Source organism: Oncorhynchus tshawytscha, linkage group LG13, assembly GCF_018296145.1.
Source record: "Oncorhynchus tshawytscha isolate Ot180627B linkage group LG13, Otsh_v2.0, whole genome shotgun sequence".
Taxonomy (NCBI): domain Eukaryota; kingdom Metazoa; phylum Chordata; class Actinopteri; order Salmoniformes; family Salmonidae; genus Oncorhynchus; species Oncorhynchus tshawytscha.
Window position 1 is genome coordinate 87,625,192 of NC_056441.1, and position 22,845 is coordinate 87,648,036.

Consider the following 22,845-nt stretch of genomic DNA (forward strand, 5'->3'; position numbering starts at 1 on the left):
CTTGCTGTTCCCAGCTGCCCCATTGCCTGTCTTGCTGTTCCCAGCTGCCCCATTGCCTGTCTTGCTGTTCCCAGCTGCCCCATTGCCTGTCTTGCTGTTCCCAGCTGCCCCATTGCCTGTCTTGCTGTTCCCAGCTGCCCCATTGCCTGTCTTGCTGTTCCCAGCTGCCCCATTGCCTGTCTTGCTGTTCCCAGCTGCCCCATTGCCTGTCTTGCTGTTCCCAGCTGCCCCATTGCCTGTTCCCAGCTGCCCCATCGCCTGTCTTGCTGTTCCCAGCTGCCCCATTGCCCGTCTTGCTGTTCCCAGCTGCCCCATTGCCTGTTCCCAGTCTTGCCTGTTCCCAGCTGCCCCATCGCCTGTCTTGCTGTTCCCAGCTGCCCCATCGCCCGTCTTGCTGTTCCCAGCTGCCCCATGCCCGTCTTGCTGTTCCCAGCTGCCCCATTGCCCGTCTTGCTGTTCCCAGCTGCCCCATTGCCCGTCTTGCTGTTCCCAGCTGCCCCATTGCCTGTCTTGCTGTTCCCAGCTGCCCCATTGCCTGTCTTGCTGTTCCCAGCTGCCCCATTGCCTGTTCCCAGCTGCCCCATCGCCCGCCTTGCTGTTCCCAGCTGCCCCATTGCCCGTCTTGCTGTTCCCAGCTGTTCGCCAGTCTTGCTGTTCCCAGCTGCCCCATTGCCCGTCTTGCTGTTCCCAGCTGCCCCATTGCCTGTCTTGCTGTTCCCAGCTGCCCCATCGCCCGTCTTGCTGTTCCCAGCTGCCCCATCGCCCGTCTTGCTGTTCCCAGCTGCCCCATTGCCGTCTTGCTGTTCCCAGCTGCCCCATTGCCCGTCTTGCTGTTCCCAGCTGCCCCATTGCCCGTCTTGCTGTTCCCAGCTGCCCCATTGCCCGTCTTGCTGTTCCCAGCTGCCCCATTGCCCGTCTTGCTGTTCCCAGCTGCCCCATTGCCTGTCTTGCTGTTCCCAGCTGCCCCATTGCCTGTCTTGCTGTTCCCAGCTGCCCCATTGCCTGTCTTGCTGTTCCCAGCTGCCCCATTGCCTGTCTTGCTGTTCCCAGCTGCCCCATTGCCTGTCTTGCTGTTCCCAGCTGCCCCATTGCCTGTCTTGCTGTTCCCAGCTGCCCCATTGCCTGTCTTGCTGTTCCCAGCTGCCCCATTGCCTGTCTTGCTGTTCCCAGCTGCCCCATTGCCTGTCTTGCTGTTCCCAGCTGCCCCATTGCCTGTCTTGCTGTTCCCAGCTGCCCCATTGCCTGTCTTGCTGTTCCCAGCTGCCCCATTGCCTGTCTTGCTGTTCCCAGCTGCCCCATTGCCTGTCTTGCTGTTCCCAGCTGCCCCATTGCCTGTCTTGCTGTTCCCAGCTGCCCCATTGCCTGTCTTGCTGTTCCCAGCTGCCCCATTGCCTGTCTTGCTGTTCCCAGCTGCCCCATTGCCTGTCTTGCTGTTCCCAGCTGCCCCATTGCCTGTCTTGCTGTTCCCAGCTGCCCCATTGCCTGTCTTGCTGTTCCCAGCTGCCCCATTGCCTGTCTTGCTGTTCCCAGCTGCCTCATTGCCTGTCTTGCTGTTCCCAAACATAGTTATATGGGTTCTTTATGTTTGGGAACAGCAATACAGTGATCAGTGAGCCAAGTAGTTAGAGGATGAGTAAGCTCTTTCAGAAGCTAACAGATTCATTACTCACCAACATTACCCACTGACACTACTACCCACCGACATTACCCACCAAAATTACCCACCGACACTACTGCCCACCGACACTACTGCCCACCGACACTACTGCCCACCGACACTACTGCCCACTGACACTACTACCCACTGACACTACTACCCACTGACACTACTACCCACCGACACTACTACCCACCGACATTACCCACCGACACTACTACCCACCGACACTACTGCCCACCGACATTACCCACTGACACTACTACAAACCAACATTACCCACCGACACTACTGCCCACTGACACTGACTACAAACCAACATTGCCCACCGACACGACTGCCCACCGACACTACTGCCCACCGACACGACTGCCCACCGACACGACTGCCCACTGACACTACTACCCACCGACACTACTGCCCACCGACATTACCCACCGACACTACTGCCCACGACATTACCCACCGACACTACTACCCACCGACATTACCCACTGACACTACTACAAACCAACATTACCCACCGACACTACTGCCCACCGACCCTACTTCCCACCGACACTACTGCCCACCGACACTACTGCCCACCGACACTACTGCCCACCGACACTACTGCCCACCAACATTACCCACTGACACTACTACAAACCAACATTACCCACCGACACTACTGCCCACCGACACTACTACCCACAGACATTACCCACCAACATTACTCGCCGACACTACTACCCACCAACATTACCCGCCGACATTACCCGCCGACACTACTGCCCACCGACACTACTACCCACCGACACTACCACCCACCCACACTACCACCCACCCACACTACTGCCCACCGACACTACTGCCCACCCACCCACACTACTGCCCACCCACCCACACTACTGCCCACCCACACTACCGCCCACCCACACTACCGCCCACCCACACTACCGCCCACCGACACTACTGCCCACCGACATTACCCACCCACCCACACACTGCCCACCCACACTACTGCCCACCCCACACACTACTGCCCACCCACACTACTACCCACCCACATTACTACCCACCGACATTACACACCAACAACAGCTGCAGAAAAAGTAGTGGGGTCAGAGTGCAGTCCCATTGGCCACACACTGGTTGAACCAACGTTGAATTGACGTCTGTGCCCAGTGGGGTATTTATTTAGTTTGCTAGCAAGTCTCACACTACTCACAGTCTGCATAGCACAACACAAATCCCAACATAGCACAACACAAACCCCAACATAGCACAACACAAACCCCAACATAGCACAACACAAACCCCAACACAAACCCCAACACAAACCCCAACACAAACCCCAACACAAACCCCAACACAAACCCCAACACAAACCCCAAACAAAGCACAACACAAACCCCAACATAGCACAACACAAACCCCAACACAAACCCCAACATAGCACAACACAAACCCCAACATAGCACAACACAAACCCCAACATAGCACAACACAAACCCCAACATAGCACAACACAAACCCCAACATAGCACAACACAAACCCCAACATAGCACAACACAAACCCCAACATAGCACAACACAAACCCCAACATAGCACAACACAAACCCCAACATAGCACAACACAAAGCACAACACAGCACAACACAAACCCCAACACAAACCCCAACATAGCACAACACAAACCCCAACATAGCACAACACAAACCCCAGGATTTGTGAATCTGTTCAAAACAGAACAGCTAGAGTCACAGCTCAAAGGCTGACTTCGGCGAATCAGATTTCAGCTAATAGGGAGAAGTATTTAACAAATGAACTACATGATGGAATTCACTCATCATAAACTATTTACATATCAGAGAAATACATTTGTGGAACTTAGGGAATCTTTTCGACAACCACCACAACATACCTAGAGCTCTGGCCACGGCCAGGAACGGTATCTGGTCCATGACGGTGCTCCTCCGGACCGGCCCGTTATGAGTCAGCCTGGGTCTCTTCCACACCACCCGGTTCACACCCGACTTCTTTATCACACTGGAGATAGGAGGGAGAGAAACAGACAGGACAGTTATCACACTGGAGATAGGAAGGAGAGAGACAGACAGGACAGCTATCACACTGGAGATAGGAAGGAGAGAGACAGACAGGACAGCTATCACACTGGAGATAGGAGGGAGGGAGAGAGACAGACAAGACAGGCATTTAGGAGTAACTAAAGTACTCGTTATGGTACTAGTACTAGTTATGGTTTAGCCGTAAATTTAGTAAATCTAGTCACCCAGTCAGTTCGACAGTAGTCTGTCCATCCCTCTAGTCTAGTCACCTACAGTAGTCTGTCCATCCCTCTAGTCTAGTCACCTACAGTAGTCTAGTCACCCAGTCAGTTCTACAGTAGTCTGTCCATCCCTCTAGTCTAGTCACCTACAGTAGTCTAGTCACCCAGTCAGTTCTACAGTAGTCTAGTCACCCAGTCAGTTCTACAGTAGTCTAGTCACCCAGTTAGTTCTACAGTAGTCTGTCCATCCCTCTAGTCTAGTCACCCAGTCAGTTCTACAGTAGTCTAGTCACCCAGTTAGTTCTACAGTAGTCTGTCCATCCCTCTAGTCTAGTCACCCAGTTAGTTCTACAGTAGTCTAGTCACTCAGTTAGTTCTACAGTAGTCTGTCCATCCCTCTAGTCTAGTCACCTACAGTAGTCTAGTCACCCAGTCAGTTCTACAGTAGTCTAGTCACCCAGTTAGTTCTACAGTAGTCTGTCCATCCCTCTAGTCTAGTCACCCAGTTAGTTCTACAGTAGTCTAGTTACCCAGTTCGTTCTACAGTAGTCTGTCCATCCCTCTAGTCTAGTCACCCAGTTAGTTCTACAGTAGTCTGTCCATCCCTCTAGTCTAGTCACCTACAGTAGTCTAGTCACCCAGTCAGTTCTACAGTAGTCTAGTCACCCAGTCAGTTCTACAGTAGTCTAGTCACCCAGTTAGTTCTACAGTAGTCTAGTCACCCAGTTAGTTCTACAGTAGTCTGTCCATCCCTCTAGTCTAGTCACCTACAGTAGTCTAGTTACCCAGTCAGTTCTACAGTAGTCTAATTACCCAGTCAGTTCTACAGTAGTCTAGTCACCCAGTCAGTTCTACAGTAGTCTGTCCGTCCCTCTAGTCTAGTCACCTACAGTAGTCTAGTCACCCAGTCAGTTCTACAGTAGTCTAGTCACCCAGTTAGTTCTACAGTAGTCTGTCCATCCCTCTAGTCTAGTCACCCAGTTAGTTCTACAGTAGTCTAGTTACCCAGTCAGTTCTACAGTAGTCTAGTTACCCAGTCAGTTCTACAGTAGTCTAGTCACCCAGTCAGTTCTACAGTAGTCTGTCCATCCCTCTAGTCTAGTCACCTACAGTAGTCTAGTCACCCAGTCAGTTCTACAGTAGTCTAGTCACCCAGTCAGTTCTACAGTAGTCTAGTCACCCAGTTAGTTCTACAGTAGTCTGTCCATCCCTCTAGTCTAGTCACCCAGTTAGTTCCACAGTAGTCTAGTTACCCAGTCAGTTCTGCAGTAGTCTAGTCACCCAGTTAGTTCTACAGTAGTCTAGTCACCCAGTTAGTTCTACAGTAGTCTGTCCATCCCTCTAGTCTAGTCACCCAGTCAGTTCTACAGTAGTCTAGTCACCCAGTTAGTTCTACAGTAGTCTGTCCATCCCTCTAGTCTAGTCACCCAGTTAGTTCTACAGTAGTCTAGTCACCCAGTTAGTTCTACAGTAGTCTGTCCATCCCTCTAGTCTAGTCACCTACAGTAGTCTAGTCACCCAGTCAGTTCTACAGTAGTCTAGTCACCCAGTTAGTTCTACAGTAGTCTGTCCATCCCTCTAGTCTAGTCACCCAGTTAGTTCTACAGTAGTCTAGTTACCCAGTTCGTTCTACAGTAGTCTGTCCATCCCTCTAGTCTAGTCACCCAGTTAGTTCTACAGTAGTCTGTCCATCCCTCTAGTCTAGTCACCTACAGTAGTCTAGTCACCCAGTCAGTTCTACAGTAGTCTAGTCACCCAGTCAGTTCTACAGTAGTCTAGTCACCCAGTTAGTTCTACAGTAGTCTAGTCACCCAGTTAGTTCTACAGTAGTCTGTCCATCCCTCTAGTCTAGTCACCTACAGTAGTCTAGTTACCCAGTCAGTTCTACAGTAGTCTAATTACCCAGTCAGTTCTACAGTAGTCTAGTCACCCAGTCAGTTCTACAGTAGTCTGTCCGTCCCTCTAGTCTAGTCACCTACAGTAGTCTAGTCACCCAGTCAGTTCTACAGTAGTCTAGTCACCCAGTTAGTTCTACAGTAGTCTGTCCATCCCTCTAGTCTAGTCACCCAGTTAGTTCTACAGTAGTCTAGTTACCCAGTCAGTTCTACAGTAGTCTAGTTACCCAGTCAGTTTTACAGTAGTCTAGTCACCCAGTCAGTTCTACAGTAGTCTGTCCATCCCTCTAGTCTAGTCACCTACAGTAGTCTAGTCACCCAGTCAGTTCTACAGTAGTCTAGTCACCCAGTCAGTTCTACAGTAGTCTAGTCACCCAGTCAGTTCTACAGTAGTCTAGTCACCCAGTCAGTTCTACAGTAGTCTAGTCACCCAGTTAGTTCTACAGTAGTCTGTCCATCCCTCTAGTCTAGTCACCCAGTCAGTTCTACAGTAGTCTGTCCATCCCTCTAGTCTAGTCACCCAGTTAGTTCTACAGTAGTCTGTCCATCCCTCTAGTCTAGTTACCCAGTCAGTTCTACAGTAGTCTAGTTACCCAGTTAGTTCTACAGTAGTCTGTCCATCCCTCTAGTCTAGTCACCCAGTTAGTTCTACAGTAGTCTGTCCATCCCTCTAGTCTAGTCACCCAGTCAGTTCTACAGTAGTCTAGTCACCCAGTTAGTTCTACAGTAGTCTGTCCATCCCTCTAGTCTAGTCACCCAGTTAGTTCCACAGTAGTCTAGTTACCCAGTCAGTTCTGCAGTAGTCTAGTCACCCAGTCAGTTCTACAGTAGTCTAGTCACCCAGTTAGTTCTACAGTAGTCTGTCCATCCCTCTAGTCTAGTCACCCAGTTAGTTCTACAGTAGTCTGTCCATCCCTCTAGTCTAGTTACCCAGTCAGTTCTACAGTAGTCTAGTTACCCAGTTAGTTCTACAGTAGTCTGTCCATCCCTCTAGTCTAGTCACCCAGTTAGTTCTACAGTAGTCTGTCCATCCCTCTAGTCTAGTTACCCAGTCAGACAGAGAGAGACAGAGAGAGAGAGAGAGAGAGAGAGAGAGAGAGAGAGAGAGAGAGAGAGAGAGGCTAGTCTGTCAGACAGACAAAACATAACAATGTTGAGTTAGTTAGTTCTCCAGTTGGCTGGCTAGACAACTAACCTAGTAAAGTAGTATGTGTTGGTCAATCTTACCTGCCCCCCAGCCCTTCGATGCGTTCCCTCTCCTTGGGCAGCTCAGGCTTGTGGTCCTGTGTAACCTCCACGGCCCTGATGAACTGGTCAGAGGGGTCATCCTGGACCCCCAGCACTATGGCAGAGTCTCCTACGTGGGCCACGTACATGCGGTTCCCCCGGACTACCACGACACTGGCCGTGGTGCCTGAGGTGCTGGGTAACCCTGTGAAAGTCTTGGGCCATTCGGCTGCAGAGAGATGGAGGGAGGAAAAGACAGGGAGACAGAAAGAGAGAGGGAGAGAGACAGAAAGAGAGAGGGAGACAAAGAGACAGACAGAAAGAGAGAGAGACAAAGAGACAGACAGAAAGAGAGAGACAAAGAGAGAGGGAGAGAGAGACAAAGAGAGAGAGACAAAGAGAGAGAGAGACAAAGAGAGAGGGAGAGAGAGAGACAGAGAGAGAGAGACAAAGAGGGAGAGAGAGAGAGACAGAGAGAGAGACAAAGAGAGAGGGAGAGAGAGGAAAAGACAGGAAAAGAGAGAGGGAGGAAAAGACAGAGAGAGAGAGGGAGGAAAAGACAGAGAGAGAGGGAGGAAAAAACAGAGAGAGAGAGGGAGGGAGGAAAAAACAGAGAGAGAGGAAGACAGGGAGGGAGAGAGAGAGACAGAAAGAGAGAGGAAAAGAGAGAGAGAGAGGAAAAGACAGGGAGGGAGAGAGAGAGAGAACATGTTAAAATATTGGAAGCTGCCCAGCCTTAGAAGAAGCATTGGGAGTCAGACTAAAGCTTCTTACCTGAGGTCTCTGCCTGCAATAACAGTTATTCGGAAAAGTACTTTTTGAAACGACAGGCTGAGTGGGGGGCAAGGAGCTTACATTCATGAGGTCGCCTTGACTGACAGCTTCTCTGAAACGCCTACGGCAAGCAACTTGTATGCAGTGAATAGCGTTGCAGTAAGTTTATCTCAAGCAAATGTATATATATATATATAAAGATATACACACACATCTCCCGTTTGTTTCTTGTTATGAGGTTCACAGCCGCACTGACGGATATGTTGCCTTGACAACAGCGTCAGAGTTCTGAGCGACCTATCCCCTCCTTTTGTTCCATGCTGCCTGAAGACCTAGCTAGCCAGCAAGTAGCTCATACCAGACACAGATGAAGACCTAGCTAGCCAGCAAGTAGCTCATACCAGACATAGATGAAGACCTAGCTAGCCAGCGAGTAGCTCATACCAGACACGGATGAAGACCTAGCTAGCCAGCAAGTAGCTCATACCAGACATACCAGACACGGATGAAGACCTAGCTAGCCAAGTAGCTCATACCAGACACAGATGAAGACCTAGCTAGCCAGCAAGTAGCTCATACCAGACACGGATGAAGACCAGCTAGCCAGCGAGTAGCTCATACCAGACACGGATGAAGACCTAGCTAGCCAGCAAGTAGCTCATACCAGACACGGATGAAGACCTAGCTAGCCAGCGAGTAGCTCATACCAGACACAGATGAAGACCAGCTAGCCAGCGAGTAGCTCATACCAGACATAGATGAAGACCTAGCTAGCCAGCAAGTAGCTCATACCAGACACGGATGAAGACCTAGCTAGCCAGCGAGTAGCTCATACCAGACATAGATGAAGACCTAGCTAGCCAGCAAGTAGCTCATACCAGACACGGATGAAGACCTAGCTAGCCAGCGAGTAGCTCATACCAGACACAGATGAAGACCTAGAGCCAGCGAGTAGCTCATACCAGACAGATGAAGACCTAGCTAGCCAGCGAGTAGCTCATACCAGACATAGATGAAGACCTAGCTAGCCAGCAAGTAGCTCATACCAGACACGGATGAAGACCTAGCTAGCCAGCAAGTAGCTCATACCAGACACGGATGAAGACCTAGATTAGCCAGCGAGTAGCTCATACCAGACACAGATGAAGACCTAGCTAGCCAGCGAGTAGCTCATACCAGACACGGATGAAGACCTAGCTAGCCAGCAAGTAGCTCATACCAGACACGGATGAAGACCTAGCTAGCCAGCAAGTAGCTCATACCAGACACAGATGAAGACCTAGCTAGCCAGCAAGTAGCTCATACCAGACAGACGAAGACCTAGCTAGCCAGCGAGTAGCTCATACCAGACACGGATGAAGACCTAGCTAGCCAGCAAGTAGCTCATACCAGACACAGATGAAGACCTAGCTAGCCAGCAAGTAGCTCATACCAGACATAGATGAAGACCTAGCTAGCCAGCGAGTAGCTCATACCAGACACAGATGAAGACCTAGCTAGCCAGCGAGTAGCTCATACCAGACACAGATGAAGACCTAGCTAGCCAGCGAGTAGCTCATACCAGACACAGATGAAGACCTAGCTAGCCAGCGAGTAGCTCATACCAGACATAGACGAAGACCTAGCTAGCCAGCGAGTAGCTCATACCAGACACAGATGAAGACCTAGCTAGCCAGCAAGTAGCTCATACCAGACATAGTTGAAAGGGGAAACACATAAGAATCTTTGCCATAGATGAATAGGGTAAACTTTTAATTATATTTGCCGACACCCTACAGTCAAATGTTGGCACCAGTGAAGTAGCCATCTAGCTATATAAACCACACCCCTCTGCAAACCCTTCTCCGATGTTGGTTAGAAGGCAGAACTTATTTAAATTAGGTTAAATAATATCTGGTTAACATTGATTGGTATATTTAAAATGAGAGTTAAGGTGATGTCACCTTGATAATGAATCCTAGTGTTTGACACGGGGAGGAAACCAGTAAGGAAGGGTTGGAGTTAAAACCTACAGGAGGGTATCTCTCCAGGAACAGGGTTGGAGTTAAAACCTACAGGAGGGTATCTCTCCTACAGGAGGGCATCTCTCCTGGCATCTCTCCTACAGGAGGGCATCTCTCCTACAGGAGGGCATCTCTCCTACAGGAGGGCATCTCTCCTACAGGAGGGCATCTCTCCTACAGGAGGGCATCTCTCCTACAGGAGGGCATCTCTCCTACAGGAGGGCATCTCTCCAGGAAAGGGTTGGCGTTAAAACCTACAGGAGGGCATCTCTCCAAGAACAGGGTTGGAGTTAAAACCTACAGGAGGGTGTCTCGCCAGGAACAGGATTGGAGTTAAAACCTACAGGAGGGTATCTCTCCAGGAACAGGATTGGAGTTAAAACCTACAGGAGGGTCTCTCCTACAGGAGGGTCTCTCCTACAGGAGGGTCTCTCTCCTACAGGAGGGCATCTCTCCTACAGGAGGGCATCTCTCCAGGAACAGGGTTGGACAGCCCTGGTATAGGGTATCATTAGTGACACATCCATTGGCATAACAAGTAGTTACTGCACATGTTTGTTCCAGGTCAGCACTCAGCACTAACAAACACATGACTCATCTAATCCAGGACTTGATTTAGTTGAATCAGATGTGTTAATACTGGGCTCAAAGACAAATGCACATCCTTGAGTTTTCCCAGGTCTAGATTACAGTTTGTATCCACTGTGTTCTAGTGACTTGACAGGGCAGTCGAAAGAACCAGAGCGAATCGCTGATGACCGCCCTAAATACGACTGCCCTCACAGCTGATAGGCCAAGAGACTTGTTCATCAAATGATAAGAGAAGGGGGGACAATCGTTATACCTCAGCAGGACATGGTCTTTCCAGATCCAATAGAATATGCTGCTTCATACACTCTCCTTCACAACCAACAATATCAGATCTCACATGCTGCCTGGCCTGCCTCCTCCAGCAATAAACCTGATTTGTTATGTCATCGAGGTCAAACAACCGTCGTCAACTCTTTCCAAACACGCAGCTGAACCATTGTCATGTGTATCGAAAGCAAACAGAGGAAGGCACTATGGGAAAATCCCATTTGCGGTAGCGATGTGCCGTTCGTGAACCATTAGTTATTTTATAAACTTCTCTTTTTACTGACTCAAGGAGTCAAAATTCGTTTTTCCTGAGTGACTCGTTCATTTTGAAGTTTGTTTGGCCTGCTAGAGCTGTGCCAAAAAAAAATGTTCATTACTTCATTATCTGTTTGCAATGCACATCAGTGACATCTGCTGGTCAGCAATAAAATAGCAGCGTGTGATTATCAGAGACGTTTTTTTGTCCTCCTCCACTGTTTTCATCAAAAGAAGATTGTTGGCTTCAGAAACCTATAATCAGTTGGAATACCAGGCTCACATCTTACATCATGCCTCCCCTTTTGATGCGGTCAAGGTGACTATTTAAAAAACAAAAACACAATGTTATTATTTAAGGATGCTTAAGACAGAAGCTTCATACTATACTAAATAAAAAACGAATTATTTGAACCAAATACCCTCACGTCCCTGAATGTTTGTGGTGCAAAGTTCCCTACGCTAAGCTACCGGTCAAGTGAAACTTTTAGTACAAAAATCTGAACTACATAAGAATAAAAATAAGAATTTGTTCTTAATAACCGACCTGCCTAGTTAAATAAAGGTAAAATAAAAAAATCAAAAATAAAGTACGTTGTCCAGTAGAGGTCGGTGTTTGAAATCAGCTTGGAATCGAAGAAAGCACCGGAACTACGACGAAAATCAGTGTGATCTCATACGTTACAACACACGGTTTGAAAAAGCACGTGATCAAATTCATCTTTCCAACTTCAGTGTGTTCAAAACAAACAGGAACTGAAATTTAAAATAAATAAAAAGCTCCAACTGGGAAAATTGGATTTGAACAATCATCCAACTCAGAATTCCAACTCGCGAACTTTGGCCTATTTCTAGAGCTCCAACTTACTGACCCGCAGATCACGGACCTCATGATTTGACCTCGTATTTTTCCCAGAGTTCCCAGTTGTTTTGAACGCAGCATTATCTGCTTCACAGTTTTGAAGCATTCCTCAGAGCTCCTGTATAAAACGGAACATCACTAGCCATAAACACTCACATCGGTGCCACAAAAGGAGAGAAGATGATGACACGCAGGAATGCAGTTTTTAGTTCACAATGATTTGTTCGCAATATGTTGATCTACAGGCTGAGAGAGCTTCATAAACTGTTTATTGATTGTGGGGCTTTAATAGTGTGCGAAGACAACGACATATTTAGTGAGAATCACAACATAAAAAAGGTACAAACTAACTAGCTCTTAACTAATGTCGATGTCCAGGCCCCAGGGGAAATCCAACTAGCATAACAAAACAATGGTAATATGACCCCTCGGTGTAAAGGTGAGACTCTCATGAACATGTACCTGCCGGTTGTTTTGCTCTAGGTCCTCCAGCACCAGTTAAACTAAAGGAATGGAAGTATATATGGAGACTGTTTATAGTGACAAAAATGAAAAAAATAATTCATTTAAATGCTTCCCGATCTTTCTTATCTCTCTCTCAGATATGATCCACACTTCAGAACAAACTTCCTTAAATATTGTTTAGTGGGACTATCTGTTCTTCCATGTAGTGAATCTGTTATTCTATGTGTTTCTATTGGCTAATAGCAGTAAGGACTGTCTGTTATTCAATGTGTTTCTATTGGCTAATAGCAGTAAGGACTATCTGTTATTCAATGTGTTTCTATGGGCTAATAGCAGTAAGGACTATCTGTTATTCAATGTGTTTCTATGGGCTAATAGCAGTAAGGACAATCTGTTATTCAATGTGTTTCTATGGGCTAATAGCAGTAAGGACTATCTGTTATTCAATGTGTTTCTATGGGCTAATAGCAGTAAGGACTATCTGTTATTCAATTCTAATAGCAGTAAGGACTATCTGTTATTCAATGTGTTTATATGGGCTAATAGCAGTAAGGACTATCTGTTATTCAATGTGTTTCTATTGGCTAATAGCAGTAAGGACTATCTGTTATTCAATGTGTTTCTATGGGCTAATAGCAGTAAGGACTATCTGTTATTCAATGTGTTTCTATTGGCTAATAGCAGTAAGGACTATCTGTTATTCAATGTGTTTCTATGGGCTAATAGCAGTAAGGACTATCTGTTATTCAATGTGTTTCTATGGGCTAATAGCAGTAAGGACTATCTGTTATTCAATGTGTTTCTAATAGCAGTAAGGACTATCTGTTATTCAATGTGTTTCTATGGGCTAATAGCAGTAAGGACTATCTGTTATTCAATGTGTTTCTATGGGCTAATAGCAGTAAGGACTTCTGTTATTCAATGTGTTTCTATGGGCTAATAGCTATCTGTTATTCAATGTGACAGTAAGGACTATCTGTTATTCAATGTGTTTCTATGGGCTAATAGCAGTAAGGACTATCTGTTATTTAATGTGTTTCTATTGGTTAATAGCAGTAAGGACTATCTGTTATTTAATGTGTTTCTATGGGCTAATAGCAGTAAGGACTATCTGTTATTCAATGTGTTAATAGCAGTAAGGACTATCTGTTATTCAATGGCTAATAGCAGTAAGGACTATCTGTTATTCAATGTGTTTCTATGGGCTAATAGCAGTAAGGACTATCTGTTATTCAATGTGTTTCTATGGGCTAATAGCAGTAAGGACTATCTGTTATTCAATGTGTTTCTATGGGCTAATAGCAGTAAGGACTATCTGTTATTCCATGTGGTTCTGTGGGCTAATAGCAGTAAGGACTATCTGTTATTCCATGTGGTTCTATGGGCTAATTGCAGTAAGGACAAATAAAAATGTCCATCAAAACATTTTTTAGATACTTCAAGGAGTCTTAAAATTCAAAATAAAATAGCAAAATTATCCTTGGTATGACCTTCTTAAAACAATTCCATATAGCTTAGTACTTCACTTTATTAAAGAGGACTGGGATAGGTTATTTTCTAATAGGATTAACACAGACTCCTCCGACTCAGCGGCTCCATACACCTGCTAAGACTACCAACTGTCTGCTGTCATATGCCCACATGAGCATCAGTGGCGATCCGTCACCCAGGGAAGGTGGGACAGAGCTGTTTTGCATGTTATTTTGGCATTAATACATGTCACATATCAGTTTAAAAACAAATGTAAATAAAATAAAAATACTAAATGGAGTTAATTAAGCCTCCATACAAACATGGTCTCTTTTTTGCTTTCTTGAGTAAGGCAGCTCCAAAATGCAGGTGTGGTTCAGCCGAGCTCAGTGCTTTCTGTGGTGGTGGGGCAGCCAGAGGACAATATGGAGCGTAGGGGTTGGTTAATGTTCTCTAGTTGCCCCGTGATTGGCTCAGTGTTCTGTCACTCATGGGGACACTACCTAACTGCCTAATCTAAGAGTAGAGCTTGAAAATTCAAGCCACTTGGGTGCTGCCATAGAGTTTACATTAGAAGTGCTCATCCAAGAAGGCTCCAGGTCATTGACCACAGGTAAAATGACATCAAATCACATTCTATGAATCCACACTCCAAGACTGCTTCCATCACGTGGACTGGGAGATGTTTCGTATTGCGTCAGATAACAACATTGACGAATACGCTGATTCGGTGTGCGAGTTCATTAGAACGTGCGTTGAAGATGTCGTTCCCATAGCAACGATTAAAACATTCCCTAACCAGAAACCGTGGATTGATGGCAGCATTCGTGTGAAACTGAAAGCGCGAACCACTGCTTTTAATGAGGGCAAGGTGTCTGGTAACATGACTGAATACAAACAGTGCAGCTATTCCCTCCGCAAGGCTATTAAACAAGCTAAGCGTCAGTACAGAGACAAAGTAGAATCTCAATTCAACGGCTCAGACACAAGAGGCATGTGGCAGGGTCTACATTCAATCATGGACTACAGGAAGAAATCCAGCCCAGTCACGGACCAGGATGTCTTGCTCCCAGGCAGACTAAATAACTTGTTTGCCCGCTTTGAGGACAATACAGTGCCACTGACACGGCCTGCAATGAAAACATGCGGTATCTCCTTCACTGCAGCCGAGGTGAGTAAGACATTTAAACGTGTTAACCCTCGCAAGGCTGCAGGCCCAGACGGCATCCCCAGCCGCGCCCTCAGAGCATGCGCAGACCAGCTGGCCGGTGTGTTTACGGACATATTCAATCAATCCCTATACCAGTCTGCTGTTCCCACATGCTTCAAGAGGGCCACCATTGTTCCTGTTCCCAAGAAAGCTAAGGTAACTGAGCTAAACGACTACCGCCCCGTAGCACTCACATCCGTCATCATGAAGTGCTTTGAGAGACTAGTCAAGGACCATATCACCTCCACCCTACCTGACCCCCTTGACCCACTCCAATTTGCTTACCGCCCAAATAGGTCCACAGACGATGCAATCTCAACCACACTGCACACTGCCCTAACCCATCTGGACAAGAGGAATACCTATGTGAGAATGCTGTTCATCGACTACGGCTCGGCATTCAACACCATAGTACCCTCCAAGCTCGTCATCAAGCTCGAGACCCTGGGTCTCGACCCCGCCCTGTGCAACTGGGTACTGGACTTCCTGACGGCTTGTCACCAAAAGCACTCACAAACTTCTACAGATGCACAATCGAGAGCATCCTGGCGGGCTGTATCACCGCCTGGTACGGCAACTGCTCCGCCCTCAACCGTAAGGCTCTCCAGAGGGTAGTGAGGTCTGCACAACGCATCACCGGGGGCAAACTACCTGCCCCCCAGGACACCTACACCACCCGATGTTACAGGAAGGCCATAAAGATCATCAAGGACATCAACCACCCGAGCCACTGCCTGTTCACCCCGCTATCATCCAGAAGGCGAGGTCAGTACAGGTGCATCAAAGCGGGGACCGAGAGACTGAAAAACAGCTTCTATCTCAAGGCCATCAGACTGTTAAACAGCCACCACTAACATTGAGTGGCTGCTGCCAACACACTGACTCATCTCCAGCCACTTTAATAATGGGAATTGATGGGAAATGAGGTAAATATATCACTAGCCACTTTAAACAATGCTACCTAATATGTTTACATACCCTACATTATTCATCTCATATGCATACGTATATACTGTCCTCTATATCATCGACTGCATCCTTATGTAATACATGTATCACTAGCCACTTTAACTATTCCACTTTGTTTACATACTCATCTCATATGTATATACTGTACTCGATACCATCTACTGTATCTTGCCTATGCTGCTCTGTACCATCACTCATTCATATATCCTTATGTACATATTCTTTATCCCCTTACACTGTGTATAAGACAGTAGTTTTGGAATTGTTAGTTAGATTACTTGTTGGTTATTACTGCATTGTCGGAACTAGAAGCACAAGCATTTCGCTACACTCGCATTAACATCTGCTAACCATGTGTATGTGACAAATAACATCTGCTAACCATGTGTATGTGACAAATAACATTTGATTTGATTATATCTACTGTAGCTTTGATTGGACTGATAATGTCAACGTCATACTTTCAAAATCTTAGCTAGCAATCATCATCATGAATCAAGTCAAACAATTTACTGTGCTTTTTAATCCTTGTCATATGATGAGAAATTATAGATAAAACGTATCTGTGCTCATCAGCCAACAAGTTGGAAATCACAAATTCAACAATGAGTGGTTTGGAAGTAATCAGTGACTATCTGCAAGCAATCAATCAATCAATCAAAAGCAATCAATCACCAGCCTGCTATTCAGTGGAGTGTGTGTGTGCTCATCACCCTCACTGCAGCTCAGTGCTCATCGAAGACAAGCAAATACATTCAAGAGTCGTTCACAATCTAGTTCGGTTTTCGGACACAACTAGAGCTCGTTTCAAACGTATCAAGAAATATTCTTATTTGTATGCCAAGTAATCAACACGTGTAAACTTGTGGTTTAAACAATGTACAAGTCTATCACAAACGACAGCTTCAATAAGCAAACCCCTATGATGAAGGACATGTGGGGTGGCAGGTAGCCTAGTGGTTAGAGCGTTGGACCGAAAGGTTGCTGGATCGAATCCCAGAGCTGACAAGGTACAAATCTGTCGTTCTGCCCCTGAACAGGCAGTTAACCCACTGTTCCTAGACCAGTTAACCCACTGTTCCTAGGCCATCATTGTAAATAAGAATTTGTTCTTAACTGACTTGCCTAGTAAAATAAATGGGAAAGAGAGGCTTGTAGAATCATGACTCTTTCGAGATTTCAGTTCGCCGGTAGGGCTCTGGGCATTACGAAATGAGTCGATAGATTTGGACTTTTCTTTTGATGATGACTTTGACGAGTCGAAAAGATCCGAGTCAGTAAAAAGAGCTCAACTCCACATCACTAATTCACGGAACCCCCCTCGCCCTGTTGAGTGTGACCTGATAGGTTGGAGGGGTTCAGAGAATCATGGGATGTCTTTTTCTTTGCTCTACAGACAGATGGCAATCCGTGGTATATTTATTTTATTAGCCAAGCCTGAGAACCCAAACCACACATTCAGCCTGTGGTGGCCATTTCATTCTTAGCGTTTGCACTAGATGCATTTAGAAAACATTTTTAAAAAATTTAAATAAAACACAAATCCCAATGTCCAAAGCTAGCTAGATAGTCGCATTAATGATTATTTAACTTACGCAGCTTTTTCCACATGGCATGGTGGCATGCAACGAAACCTTTCCGAATAGCTGCACACACTTCTTCGTCATCCTTGGACCAAAAGCCCCGCTGTTTCTTGATGAATTCCCACAAATAGTCCCTTGCGAATTGCGCAGCTTCGCGGCCTCCGTGGCCATCGAACACCGCGAAGAAAGCCACTGAGCGCTGGGGGGGGTTATCGCTCTTGGTCGCAGCCGGAGTACTCTCCACTTTCGATCCTGCCAGTGCAGCAGCTGCAAAACGTTGGTTCCCATTTTGTACATTTTGTGTCCATGTAACTGTAGTGGATGCAGAGGCAGATAGAGGATCGTTGTGTGCAGTCCGATCTTGATGCTCGTTTTCAGGCTTTTCCGGCACAATGTCGGCCGTCGAGCTATTCCCTTTGGTCTCATCTTGTTCGTCCGAGTTCAGCTCGTCTTCCCCCGGCTCGGGCTCCATTACTACCTCGGTAACATCCTCCATGTATTTTCTGCCTCCCTGATCGGAAAAAACACTCACTCGCATCAACAATGCGTTTTCCATGGCTGTAGAGACGTCTTTCTTCAGATGCTGGGGGTTTGTAGTACCTAAAAATGGTTTCAAAAGTATTTTAAGTTAAGTTTATGGCAGCTTAATGATCAATCGCCCGCTTTCGGTCTTTGTTTATTTTCAAGCCTTGTAGGCATGCTCAGGAACGCATTGACGTCAGACCTGTATCAACTGGGGGTAATGTCCGGAAAAATGCACCAGTGCGCCACCTACTGGATGTGTAAATCTAAATGTATTTGTCACATACTTCATAATAAACAACAGGTGTCGACTAACAATGGATCAGATCGCTTATTTACGGCCATTCTCAACAATGCAGAGAGAAAAATAATTCCACGAGGAATATATACAGGCCTACATAGTAACAATAGCTTGGCTATATATATACGGGAGTGTGCAAGGTGGTATTGAATGTGTCACCGTCTGTCACCTTGATTACTCACATTTCCCTCGACCTGTGCTCCTACGTTGTAAACTTTCATTCATAGGCTATGTTGTAGCAACCTCATGATGGGGTTGGGAACATTTTAGTCTCAATGACAGTCATCTAATATGTTGTAATAGAAATAAGGCCATGCAGAAAAATTATAATAATCATCCTCCCTCATCTTAAATTACACTGACCGCCACTGACATTATAGGTTGAGGTAGTGACTAGGGCAACAGGATAGATAATTAACAGTATCAGCCGCATATGTGATGAGTCAAGAGAGTTCCTGCAATAGGGTCAAATGCAGATGGTTTGGGTATTTGGGTAGCTATTTGCTTAACTATTTAGCAGGATCGGGGGAAGGAAAGGGGGATACCTAGTCAGTTGCACAACTGAATGCATTCAACTGAAATGTGTCTTCTGCATTTAACCCAACCCCTCTGAATCTGACCGGTGTGTGGTGCTTCCTTAATCAATGTCCTCGACGACCAGACTTTCCTCTGACACCGCCTGGTATAGAGGTCCTGAATGGCAGGGAGCTTGGCCCCGGTGATGTACTGGGCTGTACGCATTACTCTCGAATGCCTTGTGGTTAGATGCCAAGCAGTTTCCATACCAGGCGGTGATGCAACCAGTCAGGATGCTCTCAGTGGTGTAGCTGTATAACTTTTTGAGGATCTGAGGACCCATGCCAAATCTTTTCAGCCTCCTGAGGGGGAAGAGGCGTTGTCGTACTTTCTTTGCGACTGTGTTGGTGTCGTGCGTGGCCACGCAGTTGTGGGTGAGCAAGGAGTCCAGGAGGGGACTAAGCACGCACCCCTGAGGGGCCCCCGTGTTGAGGGTCAGCTTGGCGGGTGTGGTGTTGCCTACCCTTACCACCTGGGGGCGGCCCGTCAGGAAGTCCAGGGTTTAGTAGCAGAGGGAGGTGTTTAGTCCCAGGGTCCTGAGCTGAGTGATGGCCTTGTAGGGCACTATGGTGTTGAACACTGAGCTGTAGTCAATGAACAGCATTCTCCCATAGGTGTTCCTCTTGTCAGGGGCGGACTGAAACAATAATTCAGGCTGGGAGTTTGACTCCATCCCAGGCCACCCTGTTCACGCAAACCACCTGAACGCAAATGTTGTAGTCCAACCCTATTTGTTGATGGTTACATCAGGGGTACAAAACTAGTTATACATTTGGCCACTATGTTCATCTGGGAAGAAAGTTATCCACATTACAAAATACAAACATTTGGGGCTGACCAACAAGTAGCCTATCTGAACACTGAGTTTTGCTAGGTATGCTACGGCTATGGGTGCACCCTCATAAACTCACTAGGAATATACCAATCATAGCACATACAAATGCACAAGGCTAGACACACGAAACTATTAGACTACACTTTTTTTTTAAAGAGAATGAGATATACAGAGTTAGCTCAAATGTTCAAATGATTATCTTTATATTCAAGCATCAAAAATATAAAAAATCTTCACACATGTAACAGTATAACTTTAGACCGTCCCCTCGCCCATACAACAGTCACCCACGAAGCATCGTCACCCATCGCGCCACAAAAGCCGCGGCCCTTGCAGAGCAAGGGGAACTACTACTTCAAGGTCTCAGAGCAAGTGACGTCACTGATTGAAATGCTATTTAGCGCGCACCACTAACTAAGCTAGCCGTTTCACATCCGTTACACACACATCCACTGAACTTGAACATAAGCTACAACAATGTAAGCATAGTACAAAAGTCGAAAAAGAACTCCTCTACAAAAACAAAACAAAAATGTAGATTACAATGTTTACTCACTGGTGTCCATAAATCGTGATCTCTTCATGTTTTTTCCCCCGAGCTGGATATTATTGTAGTAGTGCTGGTACTAATGGCGCTAATGATCTTTGTCATTTCCCGGGATGTGTCACACAGGCTACTTACTGTGTTACGTTCATGCATGAATCATGGTTACGTTACTGTAGCCTGTTTCTCTGTACAGTGGATGTGCACTTTCCCTAGTTTATGTGGCATGACTCATGACCGAATGCCAGCAAGTCCATAGTCTAGGTTTACTATTTTTTTACTATGTTTTACTAGTTGAAACATATTGCCTTCAAAGTCATATTATGATCGCTATGTTGCACTCATTGCTATTATATAATTCCTCCACGAAGACGCAAGACTGTGCAAACTGTTTAGCCTACCGGCCGTTGTGTCACTATTATTAGCTAGGCTACTTAGCTAGCCATGCTGGGTGTCAGTGTGTGTGTGTCAGTGTGTGTGTGTGTGTCTGTGTGTGTCTGTGTGTGTGTGTGTGTGTGTCAGTGTGTGTGTGTGTGTGTGTGTGTGTGTCAGTGTGTGTGTGTGTGTGTGTGTGTGTGTGTGTCAGTGTGTGTGTCAGTGTGTGTGTGTGTGTGTGTAGTGTGTGTGTGTGTGTGTGTGTGTGTGTCAGTGTGTGTGTCAGTGTGTCAGTGTGTGTGTGTGTGTCAGTGTGTGTGTCAGTGTGTGTGTGTGTGTCAGTGTGTGTGGTTTAGCTGGTGTTTTTGACTAACCTGGTCCCTGAACATGTCGCTTATTTAGCTGCGTCTGTGGCAAAGGGCCTTTCTCTGGTTTTATTCTCTCCCTCTCTGCTCCACCTTTCCTTTTCTGACCGTCCATTTCGCCGTGCGACGTGTCTAAAATGTTATCCGTAGAGAAGCAGGTAGAGACGGTTGCTATGTGCGTCGCGGAGAGACCTGATGTCATTTTTTTGGCGCGGGGACACTGTAGCGAGAGAGTGAGAGTCGCACCTGACACGTGGATTCTCCGTCAACTCATTCCTGCTTGCTATATTATCGCTGGTCAAGTTGACTATTCGGGGCAGGCCAAAACGACCCTCAGGCCACCGGGAACTGTCCTGTTGCTCCCGGCGGCCAGTCTACCATTGCCTCTTGTCCAGGTCGGAAAGGGCAGTGTGGAGTGCAATAGAGATTGCATCATCTGTGGATCTGTTGGGGCGGTATGCAAGTTGGAGTGGGTCTTGGGTTTCTGGGATAATGGTGTTGATGTGAGCCATGACCAGCCTTTCAAAGCACTTCATGGCTACAGACTTGAGTGCTATGGGTCGGAAGTCCTTTACGCAGGTTACCTTAGTGTTCTTGGGCACAGGGACTATGGTGGTCTGCTTGAAACATGTTGGTATTACAGACTCAGTCAGGGACAGGTTGAAAATGTCAGTGAGGAGACTTGCCAGTTGGTCAGCGCATGCTCGGAGTACACGTCCTTGTAATCTGTCTGGCCCTTCAAATCAAATCAAATCAAATCAAATTTTATTTGTCACATACACATGGTTAGCAGATGTTAATGCGAGTGTAGCGAAATGCTTGTGCTTCTAGTTCCGACAATGCAGTAATAACGAGCAAGTAATCTAACTAACAATTCCAAAAAAAAAACTACTGTCTTATACACAGTGTAAGGGGATAAAGAATATGTACATAAGGATATATGAATGAGTGATGGTACAGAGCAGCATAGGCAAGATACAGTAGATGATATCGAGTACAGTATATACATATGAGATAAGTATGTAAACCAAGTGGCATAGTTAAAGTGGCTAGTGATACATGTATTACATAAGGATGCAGTCGATGATATAGAGTACAGTATAAACGTATGCATATGAGATGAACAATGTAGGGTAAGTAACATTATATAAGGTAGCATTGTTTAAAGTGGCTAGTGATATATTTACATAATTTCCCATCAATTCCCATGATTAAAGTGGCTGGAGTAGAGTCAGTGTCATTGACAGTGTGTTGGCAGTAGCCACTCAATGTTAGTGGTGGCTGTTTAACAGTCTGATGGCCTTGAGATAGAAGCTGTTTTTCAGTCTCTCGGTCCCAGCTTTGATGCACCTGTACTGACCTCGCCTTCTGGATGACAGCGGGGTGAACAGGCAGTGGCTCGGGTGGTTGATGTCCTTGATGATCTTTATGGCCTTCCTGTAGCATCGGGTGGTGTAGGTGTCCTGGAGGGCAGGTAGTTTGCCCCCGGTGATGCGTTGTGCAGACCTCACTACCCTCTGGAGAGCCTTACGGTTGAGGGCGGTGCAGTTGCCATACCAGGCGGTGATACAGCCCGCCAGGATGCTCTCGATTGTGCATCTGTAGAAGTTTGTGAGTGCTTTTGGTGACAAGCCGAATTTCTTCAGCCTCCTGAGGTTGAAGAGGCGCTGCTGCGCCTTCCTCACGATGCTGTCTGTGTGAGTGGACCAATTCAGTTTGTCTGTGATGTGTATGCCGAGGAACTTAAAACTTGCTACCCTCTCCACTACTGTTCCATCGATGTGGATGGGGTGTTCCCTCTGCTGTTTCCTGAAGTCCACAATCA

The 22,845-nt window shown here is 46.5% G+C and overlaps 1 protein-coding gene across 2 annotated transcripts in view; it reads right to left on the minus strand.

Moving 5' to 3' along the window:
- Nucleotides 1-20,414, minus strand: part of LOC112265754 (protein phosphatase 1D) — a 23,557-nt gene extending 3,143 nt beyond the window's left edge. Inside the window, exons 1-3 of one of the 2 annotated variants that reach the window (XM_042296500.1) lie at nt 20,293-20,414; nt 7,054-7,282; nt 3,566-3,690 (exon numbers count right to left, since the gene is read on the minus strand). In XM_042296500.1, the coding sequence (XP_042152434.1) occupies nt 3,566-3,690; nt 7,054-7,282; nt 20,293-20,320 (382 nt within the window). In that variant the 5' untranslated portion in view covers nt 20,321-20,414. Of the gene's footprint in view, nt 1-3,565; nt 3,691-7,053; nt 7,283-17,514; nt 18,217-20,292 lie in introns of those variants that run through there. The other variant, XM_042296499.1, reaches the window with a different exon arrangement.
- Between the last annotated feature and the right edge of the window lie 2,431 nt (nt 20,415-22,845).